Raw genomic sequence first — 18,597 nt, 5'->3', positions numbered from 1 at the left:
TGCTTCCCATATTATGGGTGTTAAAATTTAGTCAGTTGGGAAATAATATCCATTCACTGAGTGTTGGCAAGAAGAAGGGAGAATGATAATAGGAAATGCTGAGCCCATTAAAAATGAAAATATCCAGTTACAGTTGTTAATCTGTGGACTGAACTTCTGGAACCAGCTGTGGACAAAGTCCTGCATGTCCAGGCACGTGCTGCTCATGAGATGTTTGTGTGGGGAATAAAGTCTCTTATAAATTCAGTGTACCAGTGTGGAGTTCATGGCCAACAAGTGAGGATTGGTCCTTCTTTTGAAGGAAAGCGTTGGGAGAAAAGATGATCCATTTCTTCTGGAGTCATTATTGAATTCCTCCTCCCAGTGACAGTGGAAGTCAGACAGGAGCTTTGTGCTGTTGCCTTTCCCTTGCTCAGCTCAAGGCCAAAGCACGGCGTTTCCTCCTCTGCAGCTGAGCTGCTGCTTCCTCCCTCCTGCATTTCCCCAGCAATGACCTGTGGGGCCATTTCAGCTCCAGAGGCACTTGTAGGATTGCATTATCTCCCTGCTGCTCCTTCAGGAACTCCTGGGCAGCACCTTTATCTTCACATCCAGTACTCAGCAACACAGGAACCTCCCTGGAGACAGGGACAGCTCCTGCTGCATCCCAGGAGAAATGTGTGGACCAGCTCAGACAGAAATGTCCAAACCCATGGATTGTCCTCTGGAAGCACAAAGCTGGTACAGCATTCCCTTGGCAGTAGCTATTAAAAATAGCTCATAATGTTTTCTGAGCCAAAATTGGGGAGATAAGAGGGGAGAAATGTATTTGGTGTGTGTAAGGAAAGAATACACATTATTTATTTATTTATTTATTGTTTATATTTGAAAACCTTAAACTCTAAGTTTTCCATGCTGTGATATTACAAACTTCTATTCCAACTGCACATGTAGTTTGTAGAACTTTCCACAATCCCAGTTCTATCAATCAATTTTGGAAGTCTTCTCCACAGCCTCAGGTCAATGCAGTGTTCTCTTGGGGGTCTGTGCCTTTCAGTACAGAAAGTTTAAAATTCTCAGCTTCCAGGGTTCCAGCAGTTCCAATTTATCCAGGGATAAATGAGATAATTAGAATGAGAGAAATTATTAATCTGTAGGATTAGAGGTGTGTTCACAGGTTTGTTCACAGGCTGGCTCTGTTCCTTTGGTCCTGTGTATTATCCTGCCCAGTCAGTGCACAGAGCCTGGGATGTTCAAGAAATAAATGGGCAGGAGATCTTTCTCCTTTTTAATGCCTTTATTAAGAAGAATCAGCTCAGGTGGGGAGAAATGGATGGGTCGCGCCCACGCCGCCGCTGCTCCCAGGCGTGGCACGGAGGAGGAGGATGATGGTGCAGTTTTGTCCCCTGGTCTGCAGGCAGAGCTGGGGATTCCTCCTCACGGGAGAGTAGCACATTCCTGGCTTGTTTGTGTAACACCCCGGGGTGTCTCTTTAATCAGCATCTTTTCAGGTTAGGGTGAGAAGCAAAAAGGATCCAAGCAGGTACGGGACTGCGCTCCCATCCTTAGACGTCACTTAGGTCACTTGTTGGCTCGTAATTTTAGGGGTTTTCCTGGGGAAAACTGTAAAAATTCGGGGCGCAATGCATTTCTCATCTGCACACTGGCTCTGATGGCACTGCTCTTCTCTTCACTTGGAGGGTCTGTCCCCGTGTCCCTCCCTGGCAAGCGGCCAGCATCAGGGGGACAATGGTTAATCACCAGCCATTAACAGGTAATTGAAGAACTCTTCTTTGGCAGTGAAACTAACTTACAACAACTGGTCTGACTTGTTTTTAACTCTGCAACCTAAAAAAAATATAGATAGCTTTATATTCATAACATTCAGAGCTTGTGATTGTTGATTCTTGCATACCTTATGAACAGATCTCTCCACAATCATGACAGTTGCCTGGAAAGGTTGACTGGATCCATGCTCACAGGGGCTGGTGCTGGAGGTTCTCAGCAGCAGTGGGAAGGGGAGCAGCTGATGTGAGGAGCACATCCTTGCTGCTGAGAGGTTTGCTGTGAGGTGTTCTTGAGAACGTGGTGCAGATGAATGTTCTCTGTGAGAACAAGCCCCAGCCTCCCATTAAACACCGTGTGTGGCACTGACTGATTGATCAGGCTCCGTGTGGCCCTTGCAGCCCTTCCACAGCACTGAGGGAAAGAAACAATTGCCTGAGTTAGAACAAGACTGAAAATATTTTCTGTTGCCTATTCAGCCTGAAATACCTTTTTTCTTATGTTCTGGACTATCACTATTTCAGGTCTACACCAGAGGAAGGTTTTTGTACAAGATATTTGTTAATGGAATTCCTCCCCCTGCCCGGAGCATTCCAGAGGAAGGAGTCAGGATTTAAAGCCTGTGAGCTTCTGGCCAGTCTTGTGATAGTTAATACTGTCTGGCAGATTCATGAGCAAGTTTGCTAAATCATTATGATGTGGAGTTTATTTTCCAAGATTAATTTGTTTAAAATAATACCTACTGCTTATCTTGAAAAAGCCTCACTGCTAAATATTATTTCAATAAATAAATGTTGTATATTGCCTTCATTTTTCCTCTCAAATGAATCCTTTGACATAGCATTTATCTTTAGGACACTGAAAAATCCAAAGGTATTTAGGTTAAATTGATTTAATATACCTAAATATTAAGAGACTTTTGAGAGTGGTTAGAGAAAGGAAATCTTAATTGTGTGTTGCTGAATTTGGTTTAAAATAAATTGAATCACCTTGTGTGGCCATGACTAGAGAATTAACATTCTGTTTTCTGATGACCATCCTCTGTTATCAGAGATAACAGGCACAGGGCTGTGGGGCCAGTGGGGAATTTACTTTTCCCTTCCTAACACAGAAAAATAAGCTGTTGCTGAAAAAACAGGGAATACCCAACTGAGAAAGGAGGTGAACGTGAACAGGTTTGGTTGAAAAGGTTATAATTACCAAGGAGAGAAAAAGAAAAAAAAACTAAGCTGGATCAAGAGGTTGAATCCAGGGTGGGATGAGACCAGTGGTGGGCTGGGAGTGCTCTGAGCTGGGAATGAGGGTGGCTTCTCACCAGTGAGCTGTGTGTGAATGGGAGATGGGCCCCAAGGAGAAGGGGCAGGGAGCAGTCCCGATGGCAGTGGGGATGTGTGTGGAAAACACATCTGGACTGTGCTGCCAGAGCAGTGAGGCTCCAGGTGTGTGCACAGCCTGCTGGGCCTCACATTTCTCCCCCTGTGGAGCAGAACCTCCCATATGGAAATGCTGGAACATGGCACCCACTCAGAGGCATTTTTTTGTGCCCACAGACTGAATTTTGCAGCTCAGGGATGTGTTTTGTTCCTCTTTGCCTGTGGTCTTCCCCCTTTGGCCAACAAGAGGTGTGTTCACAGAGGTGAGGCTGGAAGGACCTGACCAGGTTTCACCATCCCTTCTCTCTCTCCCTCAGCTCTCCCAGGAACTGAAGGATCTGACCAGGTTTCACCATCCCTTCTCTCTCTCCCTCAGCTGTCCCTGCTGAGCTCAGGCTCTCCATGAGATCTCACCACGATCCCTGTCTCCTTTTCCCTGTGCAGGATCTGATCCGAAGGGATATCCTGTATTACAAAGGGCGCATAGACATGGATAAATATGAAGTGGTGGATATAGAAGATGGGAGAGATGATGACTTCAATGTCAGCATGAAGAATGCCTTCAAACTGCATAACAAGGAGACTGAGGAAATGCACTTATTCTTTGCCAAGAAACTGGAGGAGAAGTTACGATGGCTTAGAGCTTTCAGAGAAGAAAGGAAGATGGTAAAAGAAGATGAAAAGATAGGTGAGGAATGTGGAAATGAATCTGAAAGGAGGTTGTTGGTAGTTTTTAATTTAGCCCCAATGTGTGGAGGACCTCATATTTTCTTTGTGGTAGAATTACAGTTTAACCTTGTTGAGATGTCCTTGGTTGCTCTCCTAGTCATAAGTAGGTCTCTTTCCAGCTCAGTTACTGTTCTTTTTGGCCCTCAATAAACAAATTCTGCCCATAGCTTAAGCCTGGAGCTCTGTGGGTGTGTGGGAGAGGGAAGTCTTTGGCCATCCACCTTCAGGGCCTCCTGGCTGCATCCTCCTGCTCAGCTTAGGGATGTTTCACTCAAAGGGAGGCAGCAAAGTCAGTGGCAGCCCTTCCCTTGCACCAGCCCCTACACTGACTGTGACCAGTGTCAGTCCAGCCTTGGTTTGTTGCTCAGCTCTAAAGCACCGGGCATATTTATGACACTGTACAAATAAAAATGTCTCTAATCTTACTTTTCATCCGGCCCCTGCACAAGTGAGATTAGAAGGAGGCCAAGGAAGAGTTGATTTTCAGTAGAACACCCAGAGCATTCCATGTTTGCAAACAGTGCAGAGCATCCCCCTCCTCAAAAGGAAATGAGGCTTTGTGAGCAACCTTCTGAATTGTGTTTGCCGTGTTCCCTTTTCCAGGCTTTGAAATTTCTGAGAATCAAAAGCGGCAAGCGGCAATGACAGTAAAGAAAGTCAGTAAGCAAAAAGGTAACCGGCAACACGCTCTGTGCCTGGTGATGTGAGGGTGGAGCGGGCTGGGCTGAATCCTGCTGGGCTGGGATCCAGCATCCCCTCAACTTCCCCTCCCTTCTCTTTTTATATCAAATACCGTTTGTGCTTTGTATCCTTCCTTAATGTATCTGTGGGCCAAATTAATCTCTGGTCGAAGGTGGTTGAAAGCCAGTGGAACTGCACCAGAGATGAATTTGATCTCGTGTCTCCAGTCTGATGTCCAGAAGCTGTCCCTGGGGGCAGAAATCTATCTCAGTTGTTTATCTCAGGCTGAAATGGGAGTGAGTGCGGAGGTGTGTAGAGGTTCTGCTAATTCCCAAAGTCTCCCATTAGCAAAAAAAAAAAAAAAAAAAATTGCTAAAATGCTGGAACTGGGGAGGGAGTACCCCTTTCCTGCTGCTGGAAAGGAAAGGGACACTCTTGTTTCCTGGGGCTGCCTGTAACTTTTTTAAGGCAACACAGTAGCATCAACTCTAGGAAATAAAGAATTTTAGTGAAGACTTTGTACCTCTGGAATGTCAGATTCATTTCCCCAGCCAAGCAGGCTGCAGCCAGCTGAGCAGTGCCCTGCCTGGTGTTAGGCAGAGCCTCAACTGGCCAAAGCCAGCGTTAATTCTCTCTTGCAATAACTGTTGCAGCTACAGGTTTTGAAATACTCAACACAGAGGGAAGGTCTGAGAGCTCATTCCTCAAGTTCTCCAAAGCTTCACACAGTCTTGGATGTATTGATTTATTACCAAAGTACCATAGCACAAGTAGGCCTACAAGTGGGTTTTGAGAGAGCTCCTCAAGGCTTGGCTCAGGTCAGGTGCAGGCAGGTTGGTCCCCGCTCTGTGCAGGTGTTTTGGGGGGTTTTGCAGAAGCTGAAGGAGCTCTTTGCTTTCTGCCTCACCTGTGTGTTGTCTACTGGCTTTGCTGGTCCAGGAGTGGTTTGCCAGGCCAGCTGTGAACTCCTTGGTTTGCTGTGTCTCTCCATTGTCATCAGTCTTCTCCTCTCTACTAATTTCTTCTGTTGTCTCCTGAGATGTTCTCTAAAAACTCTCCTGGCCAGATGTTCTAAGCTCAGAGTGTGCACACCCAGAGCAGGCCCAGGTGCCTCACACTGTCCCCGTGCCCTGCCACAGCCCCTCAGCACCTGCATGTCTGTCCCTCAGCCCTGAGCATCCCCAGGGCTCGTGGAGCTGCACCATGAGAGAGCCTGACTTGCATGACTGCCGTGACAAAACGAGGTTCAATTATTGCTGCTGTTCAGTTCATTATATTATTAATTAATAGAGGTATTAATTAATAATTGTACTGTTCAGCCAGTAAGTGAAACAGTTGGGAGGTGCCTGAGCATGCCTGCCAGTATTCCCACGTAAATTACTGGACTTGCATCCTGACAAATACAATCTGCCTGACAGGACTTGTGTCTTACACAGCAATTGCTCTCTGTCTGCTCTCTTTGTCTTTCTCTCTCTTTCTCTCTGAGATGAAAAAGGAGGGGTTGTTATCTTGGGCTTCTCGGACTATGAAATTCATTAGCTCCTAAAACAGCAGTCAGCATTTCTGTAGTGAAGAACGAGCTTAGGCTGTGGCACTGGCAGTTCTTTTTATGGGATTAAGTCCTCGAGCCAGACAGAAGTTCAGTCACACCCCAGCCCTGAGTTAAGCACAGCTGGTTGGTTTTAGGATGTGAAATCTGAAAAACAACAAATAGGGGTCATTAGAAGGGTAGTTCTGTATGCTTTGCCCTACACTGTGGTGATCATAACCCAGTCTCAGGTTGATTAAATTAAATATTGACACTGAGAACTCTTAGTTTTGTTACTCTGTGGTTTGTCCTGTGCCCAAGACCCAACGAGAGGCACGAGGCTGCCAGAGCAGGGAGCTGCTGGCACTGCTCAGAAGAGAGAGGTAGGAGGAAACTCCTGAGAGCTGGCTTTTGGTGACTGATTTTTAAAATCTTGCCCTATCCATTTTACAGATATTGACAGCATTTTATTGTGCCAAGACCTTGGCAGCACTTGGGGCTGAAGGTGTGCCTGTGCCGGGGGCTGCTGCTGCTGCCTCTGCCCTCCCACAGCACCACCAGAGCCTTGGGAAGGGGCTTGGAGCTGCTTTTGGAGCATCAGTTATACCTGAAAAGCAGGGAAACCCTTCAGCAGGAGGAATAGGTCACTGTATTCAATAGAAGTAGTTATTTATTTAAATGCAGGATGGTCTCAGTGCCTCCAGCAGGGTTTGACAGCTCGAGGTGCCGCCAGCCCGGCTCCTGTGTCACAGGATGCCTATTACAGACTTGTTCCTAGATTATCTCACTTGTTCCCTGCACCTCTTAAATGGGAAACCGTGGTAATTCCCCTGTTACAGAACACTTAAGGAAGAGAGAAAAGCCGTGAAGGAGGTGAAATGGAAAATGCAATCAACTTTGTTAGAGGTGAAGCAGAAAAACATTTTTCAAATAGTATAAACTGCTGCTTATTTCATGCACTGTTGTACCACACCTCCCAGAAGTATTGCTCTGGAGATGGCTGGCATGTGTTTGAGAAGGAGGCATTTAAACCTCTGCTGGCTGCAGCAGGAGAGGGGGAGAGCAGCTGAGAGCAGCAGCAGAAACCTTAAAACTCTGCTTTTTAGACTAACAGGACCTTTATCCAGGTGATTAAGTGTTTTGAGAAGTGTTTGATGCCCAGCTGAGGGTGCTGTGTGGGCCAGCAGCCCCCTGTGGCTCCCAGGTGTGCCCAGCAATGTGTGCAGGGCCAGGCTCCCTGCCAGACCCACTTAATGATGGGCAGTATCCCAGGATTTGCACTCCTTATTGGATTGGGCAGAACATAACCATATTAGACCAGGTGCCTTAAGACAGAATTAAACCAATTTTTGGCCTTCCTGAAGTCCATTAGACATCAGTGGATGGGTGGTGCTGGCTCTGCACCTCAGTGGCAGAGAAAAGGGCTGGTTGCTGCTGTTTGCCTTTGGCATTGATTGTTCAGGGTTTTGCCTCTTGGTTCTGCCCTTCAGTGGCAGTGTGGGAACTGGGAACAGAATTCAGGCTGGTGTCTCCTAGAAATAGTGAAGTAACTGAGAAATTGATTTGTCTTATCTTAGAAAAACAACCCAAGCCCCTCCTGGCAGCCAGGCAGGAGGGAGGTTCTGTGCAGAGCCTGGCTCCCACTGAGGGACAGGGCACCACAAGGGTGGCACTGGCCTCTTCTGCCAGCACCATGCTTGGCACTGACTAAAGGTGTGGAAACTGGCTGGAGAATGATCCCTTGTGGCTCTCCAGTCCATTCTTAATGTAGACAAAGGCTAATTTTTCCATTTCTGAACATTTGAAAACAGAAGCTCGTGCAGTGCCTCCCTCCATGAGGGGCCTCTGTTCCCTGGCCACTTGTGATCCCCCCTCCAAGGGTTGGTGTTTGCAGCCTGCAGGAACACTCAGTTCCCTCTCTGATCCCCAGCTCTGTCCACATCTGGCTCCTTTCAGGACAGCCTGTCCACAGAAGGGATGATGCTATCCTAGCAGCTGCCAGCCAGTGGTGTCAGGGAATTAGAGGTCCTTCCAGGAAGGAGACTTCATTCTTAAAGCACCATTTCCCACTTCTGGAAAAGGAAATGTCTGTTGAGATTTAAATAAGTGACCTTAATGAGAGCTGGGGGTGTGTCCCACAGAGCTCTTGAGCCCCACGCTACCCCCAGCTCCTCTCCCTGCCCTGTGCACCCTTCTCCCAGAAGATGCCTTCAGCCCTGACAGGCCTTTGGGGTGAGATGAGCAGAGATTCAGTCAGCATCACCCAAGATGCTGCCCCTAAACCTGCCCATGAACACTCAGCCATGCAAACCCAGGAGGGGTTAAATCATCAGCCAGCAAGAACTGCCTTGGCCTGTCACCAAACACCCTCTGAATCACTGGATTTTCCTGTTAATTTATTCCTTTCTGATCACTAGAGCTCACAGCCAACTATGTCATAAAAACCCTGACCCAGACATGCAGCAGCTTCTGACTTTCCACACTTCTGCTCCCCCAGCAGCCCTGCACAGCAGAGCTGGGACGGGCAGGGCTGACCAGGGGCCCTCCCGTGCTTCTCTTGGCTGTTTAATCCCATTTTATTGCATCTTCCTTGCTGAGGAGATTGACGTGGCCCTGCCTTGTTTCCCCATCGATTCACACGTGTAGGCACAGCCTCGGGGGATTGCAGGAGTCTGAGCAACCCAGCCCAACTGCTTGAAAACAAAGAGGGGCATTTGCATTTTCGGATAATCAGGGTCACTTCCCTATTTTCGAAGCGCAGGAGGTGAGGGAATGGAGCTGATCATGTTGTCAGTGGTATTTCCCCACAGATTTAGGGCAGTCTCAGAGCTTAGCCCATTTCTTGTAAAGTCCAGACCCTACCAGTGCTGTGGGTCCACAAGCATCACCCCACTGATGGCATCTGGAATTCAGCTGGGATCCTCAGCCTCCCCCAGGAACCAGTCAGATCTATAAGCTAAGGCAAATCAGGAATAAATCCTTGTCTGGGGGGCCTCTGAGGATGGTACTGGTGACACTTGCTGAGCAAGTCCCCCAAGGCAGTTTTTGGTGAGATGTTAATGGCCCTCGTGAGAAGAGCCAAGGTGTTGACATCAATGACATGTTGAAATTCCCACTGAAATAAGACTGTGAGCCCAGATACTCCTGCACCTTGAGTTTGGTGAGGGGTTTTAGGAAGGAGCTGCTCCCCAGAAGCTGCAGCAGCATTCCAGGTGTGAGCTGATCCTTTCCTATCAGTGGAATCCAGGGAGTGAGCTGTGTGATCAGCCTGCAGGGTGCTGGAGAACAGGCAGGCTGTATGGCAGGAATGGCAGGAATTGGTTTTCACCCAGCTCTGATGGATAAAGCCCCAGTATCATTTATTCCATCTTGCCTCGATTAGCTTTTCTTATCACACGAGGAATCATTATCTCAATGGCTGCTATAATGACATCAGGCTGCAGGAGCAGACTTGATAAATAGACTCCAGAAGGTCGGGTTAGCTCAGTGTGTGTAGGTAGATGTTGTGGTTGTCTGGGGAACACCAGGACATGAGATGACTGTTTCCTCCTGCATTTCTCAAACTGCAGCCAGCCACCTCCCTCCTGAACAGAGAAGGGAGATTCATGGTTAGAAAAGGGAGCTAAGGCATGTTCACCATCCCTAGGAATAGCAGGGCCTGGAGAGAAATCCTGGCTGTGTGAAAAGCTGTGGCTGGGGCACCACTGAAATTCCTCTGGACTTGGGCAAGTACAGCAAAGTGAGAGTTGGGTGATTCAGCAGGGAGGTGTAAAGGGAGGAAATCCAGCTGGTCAGGACTGCCTGCAGAGGCAGAGGGTTCCTGTTCCCAGCTCCATCCTCACCTCGGGGACAGCCAGCTCCAGACACATCGTCCTCCGCCAGCCCTGCACTGGCCCAGGCAGTGGTGGGGCAGTGCTTTGAGATCCTCTGTTGAAATGTGCTGAAGAGGGCAAAGGGCTGGACTCACCAGCCAGTTCTGCTCTTTTCTTTAACTTAAACTCATTGCTGCGACAGGAGTAATTAACCATAGAGCAATTAGTGCTCTGGCGGTGTGTCCATGGCTTCCCCGCGTGTGGGGTACGGCATTCAGGAGGAAACTGAATTTGAGGGGTTTTGAGCATTTCCTGAAATAGGCAAGTTGGCTGAGCTGCTGTTGAGCTCTGAGGGAGCTGGAAGGTTCCTTAGGCAGCACTGGCCAGGGCAGAACTGCCAGCAGGGGTGGCGATGTCACTGTCCCCTCCCCAGCTCTGGCTGATGAGCAGCATGGGATGGACAGCAGGGTGGGGGCAAAGCCTGCTAATCAAAGGAGAAGCTAAAATCTGCTAGGTGGAGGATGTGGAGGATGGAGTAAACAGCTTGTACGGCCAGTTTCCATGGTTGTGTGGAGGAGATGTGCGTGTTCTCCGTTTCTGTGTCGTGTGAGCCCGGGGAGGGGCCGTGTCCTGCTGGGTGATCTGTCTGCACGAGTCCCTGTGGATTGCCTGTGGGTTACCAGCATGCTTCACGTGCTGCTGAAATCGTGTTGTAACCTCAAAGAGAAGAGATACTTTGAAAAAAAAATAAAACAAACCACAAAAAAACCCCCCGCCTCAACCTAGAAGGAAAAAACGAGACAGTTTTAAATCTTTTTAATTGTTTCCTTCTGAGCTGAGAAATCCAAAAGGCTCCAAGTGACGTTGCCTGGTGCTATAAAAAGACATGATTTCAAGTGACAGCGCAGCATCTCTCACCAGTTTTGTCTAGCCAAATTATGAATCTGGGAATTTTCTTGTTCTCCTCGTGAGCAGCTCTCCCAGCCCCGCCCTTTGAGCGATCCCTCCGTGCAGCTGCAGCCGCGCTGCAGAATGAGCCACAAACCAGCAGAAGGAGCTCCAGCTCTGCCCGTGGGGTGGAGTTGGCTGCTGTGCCTGGAAGTCGTTCCTTATCCATTGATTCTTCCCTTTGTGCTTTGAATTCTGCTCGCCACGCTGCCCAAAATTGTCTTGGAAAAGAGCTTTGTTCATTTTTTCTGGTGAATTGCAGCGGAGTTTTGGCCTTGCATATTAAAAAAATATCCTTCAAGAGACAATTTTGCGCGATGGCCCCAAGTTCTGATGAGGGAACAAACCACTTCAGAGTAGAACAGAAAAACACCTGCCTGCCAGACCTTTCCCAGAATTGCTCTTTCTTAGGATTCGAAGATGTGCAGATTAGGTGAATCTTGCCCTCCCAGTTTCCGTTTTCCAGAACATGGGTGTGTCCAAAGAAAATGGAGAAGTCATTCCTGGGGCAGCTCAGGCTATGGCAAAGTGCTGTCTCACAGTTCCACAAGGAAATGCGTTCTGGAACGCCCAGAGCACAGTGGTTGTATCTGCATGTCCCACACACGGCGATGGTGCATGTCCTTGAGATCCACAGGTTTGATCCTTCGGGATGAACAAGAGAAATGTGAAACCTTCAGCTGCTTATGCCAGTAGAGCCAGCCAGGACCTTCTGGCATTCATCCAGCCCAGATGTTGATGCCAGTAGCCCAGATCACAGGGCCACACATGCACCTGTGGGCAGGGCTGCTTTACTGAGGGAGGCAGCAGGCTGTGCATGGGTGTGTTTCAGACAAGGACAGACACTTTTCAGGAGTTTTGGGAAATAACTGAATGGGGTTTGGTAGCAATCTGGCCAGGGGAGTCTGCCCTTTTCCCTTTTGGAGAAGACAGACTATGGGTTCCATTCCTTGCAGTAACTCCATCACTGTCAGTGGACATCAGTCAGACCATCCTTTCTCTGCTTCAGCTTTCCAAGTGCACAGCATTTTGCTGATCCAGGAGAATTCCTAGCATTTTGTATCATCATTAAGATACATTAGTTCAACATCCTCAAATTGGTTTAGAGGCAGTAAAGAGCCCAGCCACAGGATGCCAAAGCCAGGGGACCATGTCACTAAAGCAAAGTAGCTTTAAGGACTACCAAAGCTAAAAACAATTTCTGTGTTTCCTCCCCAGTAGCAGCTTTAGATTCACACTCTGCTGTTGTAGAACATGAGTAATTTTAGTGGCATGAGGACTGTTTGAGGTAATTTGTGGTCAGTCTGAGAGGCAAAGCAGATTTATTTCCCAACTGTAGCCATGTAAGGGACCTGTAACAGATCCTAACATTCCCACAGATCCTAAAATCACTCACCAGTCTCTGCTGGGAAAAGTGGTCTCCAGGAGAAGGTTGACACTCCCGGATGGGCTCAGGGCTGGAGTTTGTCCTCTGCAGTTGGTCTCTCTGGCCACACATTGGCCAGCCTGGAGATGGGCAGCTCAGAGCAGGACAGTGCCAGGAGAAGGGATGGGAGAGGTGGGCAGAGAGGAGCTCAGTGCCCTCCCCTTGTGGGTTTCAGTCACACAGTGATTGAAATTCAAACTGTTCCTTGGAGTTCTGTACCAAGGAGGGTGGTGCAGAATTTGTGTCAGGTTTCCTGCACCTGCCCCTGCCCAGGTGTGACCCCAGCACAGCTCTGGGGCTGCCCTTGGGTCTGCAGGTGGGAGACAGGAGCTTGGGAAGACAGAGTAGAAAAGTCCTTGATGAGTAACTATTCCAGCACACAGGTACAGATGCAGAACATCTCCAGGTCAGTCTTTCCGAGTAAGTTTGAACTGCTAATTGTGATGAATTCATTAAAGGTTAATGAGTGTGAATCACAGAGTGGTTTTTGCCCACTGTGAGGAATGATCTTGGTTATTCTCTACAGTGGACAGAGAGCTGCACAAAACACAGTAAAGGAGAAATCAGTTAGATGTACTCAAGACATCTCTCTTTGGTCTGAACCTTTTGAGCATTTTCACCCTCCAATTCCATAGCAGGGAGAAGCGAATCAATTCTCTTCCCTAAAGACATGCCTTAGCTCCTATCCAAAGAGGCCCTGCCATCCCAAGCAGCACCTGGCCCAGCTGTGTGGTGAGCTCTGTGGGTGCCCTGTGAGGCTTTCCCTGTGTGTCAGTGCCCGTCGTGTGCCGCCGTCCGTGCCCGGCCAGCGCTGGTGTGTCTGTGTGTGGTAGGAGCCGCATTGCTGTGCACACCTTGCTCTGGTACTGGGTGCTAATCACCGTATTTTGCCTTCTCCAGCACCTTCCCAGCCGAGGATCTCAAAGTGTTTTACAAACATTTATTAATTTAGCTTCACAACCCTCCTGTGAGGTAGGTGGGGGATGCCATCCCGCTGTCCAGATGAGGACACTGAGCTGCTTGGGGACAGTGGCCTCGCTGCTGTGGTTAAAGCCTGGGGAGGCAACGGCCCCCTCCTGCAGAAGGAAGAGCAGTTCTGCATGATCCAGAGATGGCCAGAGCTTACAGCAAGCTGCTCCACAGCCCTGCTCCTCTCTCCTTCCTGGAGTCATGGTTTCCAGCTGGCCCCGCTGCCCCGAGGCTGAAGGAGGGGTTGTCTTTGTGGGGAAGGACATCCAGATGTGTCACTGTGCCCCGTAGGCTGCGCTTTGGTGGTGACACACCTCCCTTCTGTTCCACTTCAGTCACCCTTTACACACCATCCTTTACAACAGGATGCTGAAGCCCCCTCATTCCATGGGAAAGCTGTAAGGGCAGCATCCCCTCTCCCCATTCCTGCACAGGAGCTGTGCCTCACCTGTGTAGGAATTGAACATCTCAACCCTAAAAGCATAGCCTTGCCAGTCCATCCATTGCTCCCAGTTTGGATTGAGCAGAATCAGCCTTTTCTGCGTTGTGTGCAGCCGATTTTGGGCTGAAACCAGACTGGTGAATTGAGAACAAACCCTATGGAAAAGTCCTAAACTGTTCTAAAGAACGAGTTTCCCTCTGTGTAGGTGCATCCCTGCAGGGCAGGGCTTCTTCCACAGCAGCTCTGCTCCGTTCTGTGCGGGAACCGGAGCGGGGTGGTGCTCGGGGTCGTGCCGGGGCTGGTCAGCGGGGCATGTTGGGGCAAGGCTGTTCTGCAGGGAGAGCCGGGAGGGAGGGTGAGCAGGAGCTTGGAACAGGAGTTGTGAAATCGGAGCGGGATGAGTTGGCCTCGCGGGGCAGGGCCTGTCTGGCTCTCCTGCCTCACACAGGACTTTTCCATGAGGGCGGGCAGAGCTCTGCCCAACAGACGTAAGGGATCCTGTCCCAGCCTTGGAGCTTTGGCATAGGGAGGCAGCCTCGGAGCCGAGAGGTCAGGCAGGCGCTGAGATTGGAGACTGGCCAGGCCTGGCATGTCCTGGCATGTGGGACTGGTTAAGGAGTGATAAGGAGCGATAAGGAGTGATAAGGAGGATAAGGAGCGGTAGCATGACGAAGAACGACTATTGACCCGATTGCTCTTTGACTGATCTGTTTCTTTTTCCCCCCAATCATCGATGCAGGTGTGAGCTACTCCAAGTCGGTTCCTCCAGCCTACCCACCACCCCAGGATCCATTAAATCAGGGACAATACATGGTGACAGATGGCATATCCCAGTCCCAGGTCTTCGAGTTCACCGAACCCAGACGCAGCCAGGCACCATTCTGGCAAAACTTCAGCAGGTTAACACCATTCAAAAAATAATACCTAGAGAGATGGAGAATTTTAACTTAAAAGAACTAAAATTTAAAAAATAAAAATAAATAAAATTATATTTATAGATGGACCTTTTTTCGGAGAAGCACTGTTGCAACTAAATATATATACATATATATATGTATACACACATTTAAAAAATAATAATATATATACATATATGTATATATATAGAAGGACCAAAAACTTTTTTTGTTGTTTTTGGGAAGTAATCTGCTACTAGATACTAGGAAGCACCAATGATTTCTAACCATGTGACCTGTTTTATTTTATTTTACTCCATTGGTTGGACATCTCTTTTTGTTGGATTTTATTTTTCCTGTTTTCCTTCATTTCCATCCGAGTCGTCATTGGCATCCCAGAATGCTTTCTCGCTTGTGTGACTCCGTCATGGAACTTCCTCATGGACTACATTGGTGTAAATTTTGTTTGATTTTATTTATGGGGGGTGTTGTTTGTTTTTTGGAGTGCTGGGAGGTCTCTGCTCCCTGTCCCTCCCTCTCTGTCCCTCCCTGGCTGTCCCCAGTCCCCAGCCCGGGGCGGGCCCGGCGCTGTCCCTGTCCTGCATCCCCGGTCTGACTCGTGCCTGTCTGGATGTGCTCCCTGTGCTCCCGCTCTGCTGCGCAGTATTTCTCTGGCTTTAACTGTTCTCTCGTGGGCAGGTGAAACCCAGCAGAAGGGCAAGCAGCTATATAGGAAGTGAGGGATGGGTTTTCCTCAGTTCATCTTTTGCGTTTTTTTAAGCACTTGTCTTTTTCTCAGTTCGGTGTGATTTGTTCACACACGGAGTAAGACGGAGAAAAGAGAATCAGGGGCTTTTCTTCTTTTTGCTTTGTTTCTGTGGGCTTAACTTTGATTTATTTTCTTTTCAAGCTGAGATACTTGAAAAGCCCACTCCTATCTTTGTTTTCCATGCAAAGATAAAAGCTTAAAAACCGATGGCTTCATGCCTCCATTGCAGAGAGGAAAATTGGCTCTGAGACTCCGACAAGCGGCCAGTTTTCTGTCTTCAGGAACTAAGGTCCCATCCTTTGGCCACACTCAGCCTGCACAGCAGCACCTAACGAAGCACTAATTGCCATTGCAGGAGCAGTGACCCCAAAAGAGAGGCCCGTGGCTGCTCTCAGTGCCCACTCCACACCAGGTCCCCCAGCTCTGCCCCGTTAGCAGAAGGATCCTCGCCCCAGCCCTGGGAGTGCCCACCTGAGGTTGAACCCGAGCTGCAGAGGAGCCGAGAGCTCCTTGCAGCAGCTCTGGCTGTGACTGGGCAGTGTGGCCCTGGTTCTGTGCCAGTCCCAGCTGGTGCTGGTCCAGTCCAGGCCCCTCGGTGTCCCAGGAGGGGTCAGCGCAGTCAGCCTGGGGTGATGGACCAGCCCAACTCTCCAGGTCTCTTTCTCTCTCTTTTTCTCCCTCTGGAGATTCACAGCTCTATTTTTAAAGACCCTTCCTACAATTTCAGCCTTAAGTACATTTATTTGCAAGTGCAGGAGCTTATGGTTAAGCTTGTAAAACAGACCATTGTCAGGAGAAGGATTTTTTTTTTTCCTAGGGCAAATGAGACTGTTTAACCAGATTTAGAAGATGAACTGGAAATCTTTGCAGAGCGATTCTGCAAGCTCCTTTGAAAATATGACATGAAGTGATTGATCAGGGTATTTGTCATTTTCTTTAGAATCTGATTCACATCAGCACCCCAGGACAAAGAGCGTGGAGATGTGGGTCTTTTTGTTTTTTTGGTGGTTTTTTTTTTTGCCCCCAGAAATCCAAGTGAATGGGAAAAGCAGAGAGTGTGATTTCATTGTTTCCATGGAGCCTGTTTTATTTCAGGGCATGTCACAAGGGCGGCATTATTTTTATTTAAATCCAAAAATAATCTCTCTTATACTTTAGAATAATCTAGAAACTATCAATAACCAGCAAAGCCAGATTAGTGTTTGGAAGAGGAGGAGTGGCCCCTCTGTGACAGGCAGCAGGCAAACACCAGGAATCCCAAATAGGAAGCAACCCAATTTTATATTTGAAATTATTTTTATGCTCTTTTGTATCTTTGCATTTTCATTAATAGATTTTAATGTGGGATACGTAGCAAATACTGTTTTGTTTCTTTAACAGAGTGGGTATTTAAAGCAGTGCATGAGATGGGTTCTCATCAGTTAACTGAAATGTTTTACTCTTTCTGAATGGCTGGAGAGAGGCAGAGAGAGAGAGAGAGAAAGAGAGAGATTCCAAAATGTTGTCAACATGATGAAAATTTCACTTACTCCTTTTGCCTTTTTAATTGCTTGGGAAAAAAAAAAAAACAACAACCAAGTAACAATCACATTAGTTAAGCCTGTTCATTTACTGTTTTGTGCCTCAGAGAGTGAGAATGAGACATCCATAATTTTTATGAGAAGATGCTTCCTAAATATTCAGCACTAGGAAAAAAGAAACACCACCGCCACACCATTATTTGCATCATAAATCAAGATCTGACAAGGCCACTTGTTGGACTCGCAGCTTCTTTGTTAAGTGGGCAGCCCGCCCGGGCAGCGCCGCTCGCGCTGGCGCTGGCACAGCGGCCGCAGGGACGAGGGGCTTGGCTCTCGGGCCTTCAAGAAAGCTCTTCCCCTCCATAAATTGCCAAGGTGCTGCAGGAGATGGAGCATTGGCACAAAGAAGAACCAGCACTGGGTCCCACTTGAGCACCTGCTGTGGCTGTCCCAGCAGGGAGCAGGGCTGGAGCGTGTGTGTGACAGCGCTGGGAGCAGCGCCCGCGCAGACGGGGGTGACTTGACTGAGCATCTGGTACAGACTTTTCATTCCAATGCCAGACAGGAGGAACCCACTTCCCATTCCATATGCAGAAACAAGAGAGTTGTAACAAACTTACATGTTTACGGTATTTCTGTGGCTGAAGCTATATATATATATATATATAAAATAAAAAGAAACCCTCTTCCCTAGGTAAATGACATGCATTACCCTTAACCTAGACACTAGAACAGAGGATCTAAATTCAAGACTTTCGCCTCCCCACCCTCTCCAAAAAGTCAAACAAGAACCAACCTAGGTGCATCTAACAGTTGTAAATAGAAAATACTACATAGAGAAATATATTTGAAATTTGTTTCAGTTTCTGGATGGGCACCAGCCGTCCATTGCAATGTTATTGATAGTACACTGTGGTGCTTTGGGTTTCTGGTTTTGTTCTCTTTATGCTCTGTCATCTTTTCATTGCAGCTACATTTCAGGGAACATGTATATTTAGTAGCTATTGTAAGTTCTGCATGGCATCACCAAGCTTATTTTTCCTTAAGAAGGAGAGAAGAGTCTGTAGGAGCTTAAAGGCACTATGACGACAGGGACTTGTAGCAGAGAATTAAAAAAAAAAAAAAGGTTTTTAAAATTCTAGTTTGAAGCCAAATACAGATATTTTAGTGCTTTTGGGGTTTTAACAGTAAGAGCAAAAAAAGAAAAAAAAAAAAAAAAGAAAAAAAGGATTTTGGTAACCCAGCTGATCCGCACTTGCCAGTTTTATTATTTTGTTTATATTGGACTGTTTGACCCTGTCAAACAAGTGTCAAAGTTGTGTGTATAAAACAAAAAAGTGTTTAAAAAAGTGTTGTAAAGACACTGAGCCTTATGAAAATATTTATGGAATTAAATAAAAAGAAGTGAAAAGGCATCTGAAGGCATTTTAAATCATTTTCCTCAGAGCGGGGTCACCCTTCTCCCAAGGCTGAGCACGGGTGGGCTGAGCTCCAGTGGCCACCAAAACAGCCGTGTGCCACCAAAAAGTAGGATTGTCCTGGAAGAATCCCCCTGCCCTTGCTTTGTGCCCTCCCTCTGAACCGAGCAAGTTGATGAGGACAGAATCCCTGGCAGGGGCTGCTCCGAGTGCAGCTCGGATCCAACACAGATTTAAATCTGTTCTGTCCCTGCTTTGCCCAGCTCCCAGCCCCTGGGGGACAGCTGGACAGACATCCCAGGTGTGCTGTGACCATCCCAGG

At 47.9% G+C, this 18,597-nt stretch overlaps 1 protein-coding gene across 15 annotated transcripts in view; it reads left to right on the top strand.

Moving 5' to 3' along the window:
- Positions 1-18,272, top strand: part of ARHGEF9 (Cdc42 guanine nucleotide exchange factor 9) — a 194,728-nt gene extending 176,456 nt beyond the window's left edge. For 12 of the 15 annotated variants that reach the window (XM_039731055.1, XM_039731069.1, XM_039731060.1 and 9 more), the window contains 3 exons: positions 3,582-3,825; positions 4,470-4,538; positions 14,412-18,272. In XM_039731055.1, coding sequence (XP_039586989.1) covers positions 3,582-3,825; positions 4,470-4,538; positions 14,412-14,593 — 495 coding nt within the window. In that variant the 3' untranslated portion in view covers positions 14,594-18,272. Of the gene's footprint in view, positions 1-3,581; positions 3,826-4,469; positions 4,539-13,161; positions 13,234-14,411 lie in introns of all 15 variants that reach the window. The other 3 variants (XM_039731056.1, XM_039731059.1, XM_039731058.1) reach the window with 3 other exon arrangements.
- Positions 18,273-18,597: the final 325 nt, after the last annotated feature.

Source organism: Passer montanus, unplaced genomic scaffold (assembly GCF_014805655.1).
Source record: "Passer montanus isolate IOZ18808 unplaced genomic scaffold, ASM1480565v1 scaffold76, whole genome shotgun sequence".
Classification (NCBI taxonomy): domain Eukaryota; kingdom Metazoa; phylum Chordata; class Aves; order Passeriformes; family Passeridae; genus Passer; species Passer montanus.
This window is presented reverse-complemented; position numbering and strand designations above follow the sequence as displayed.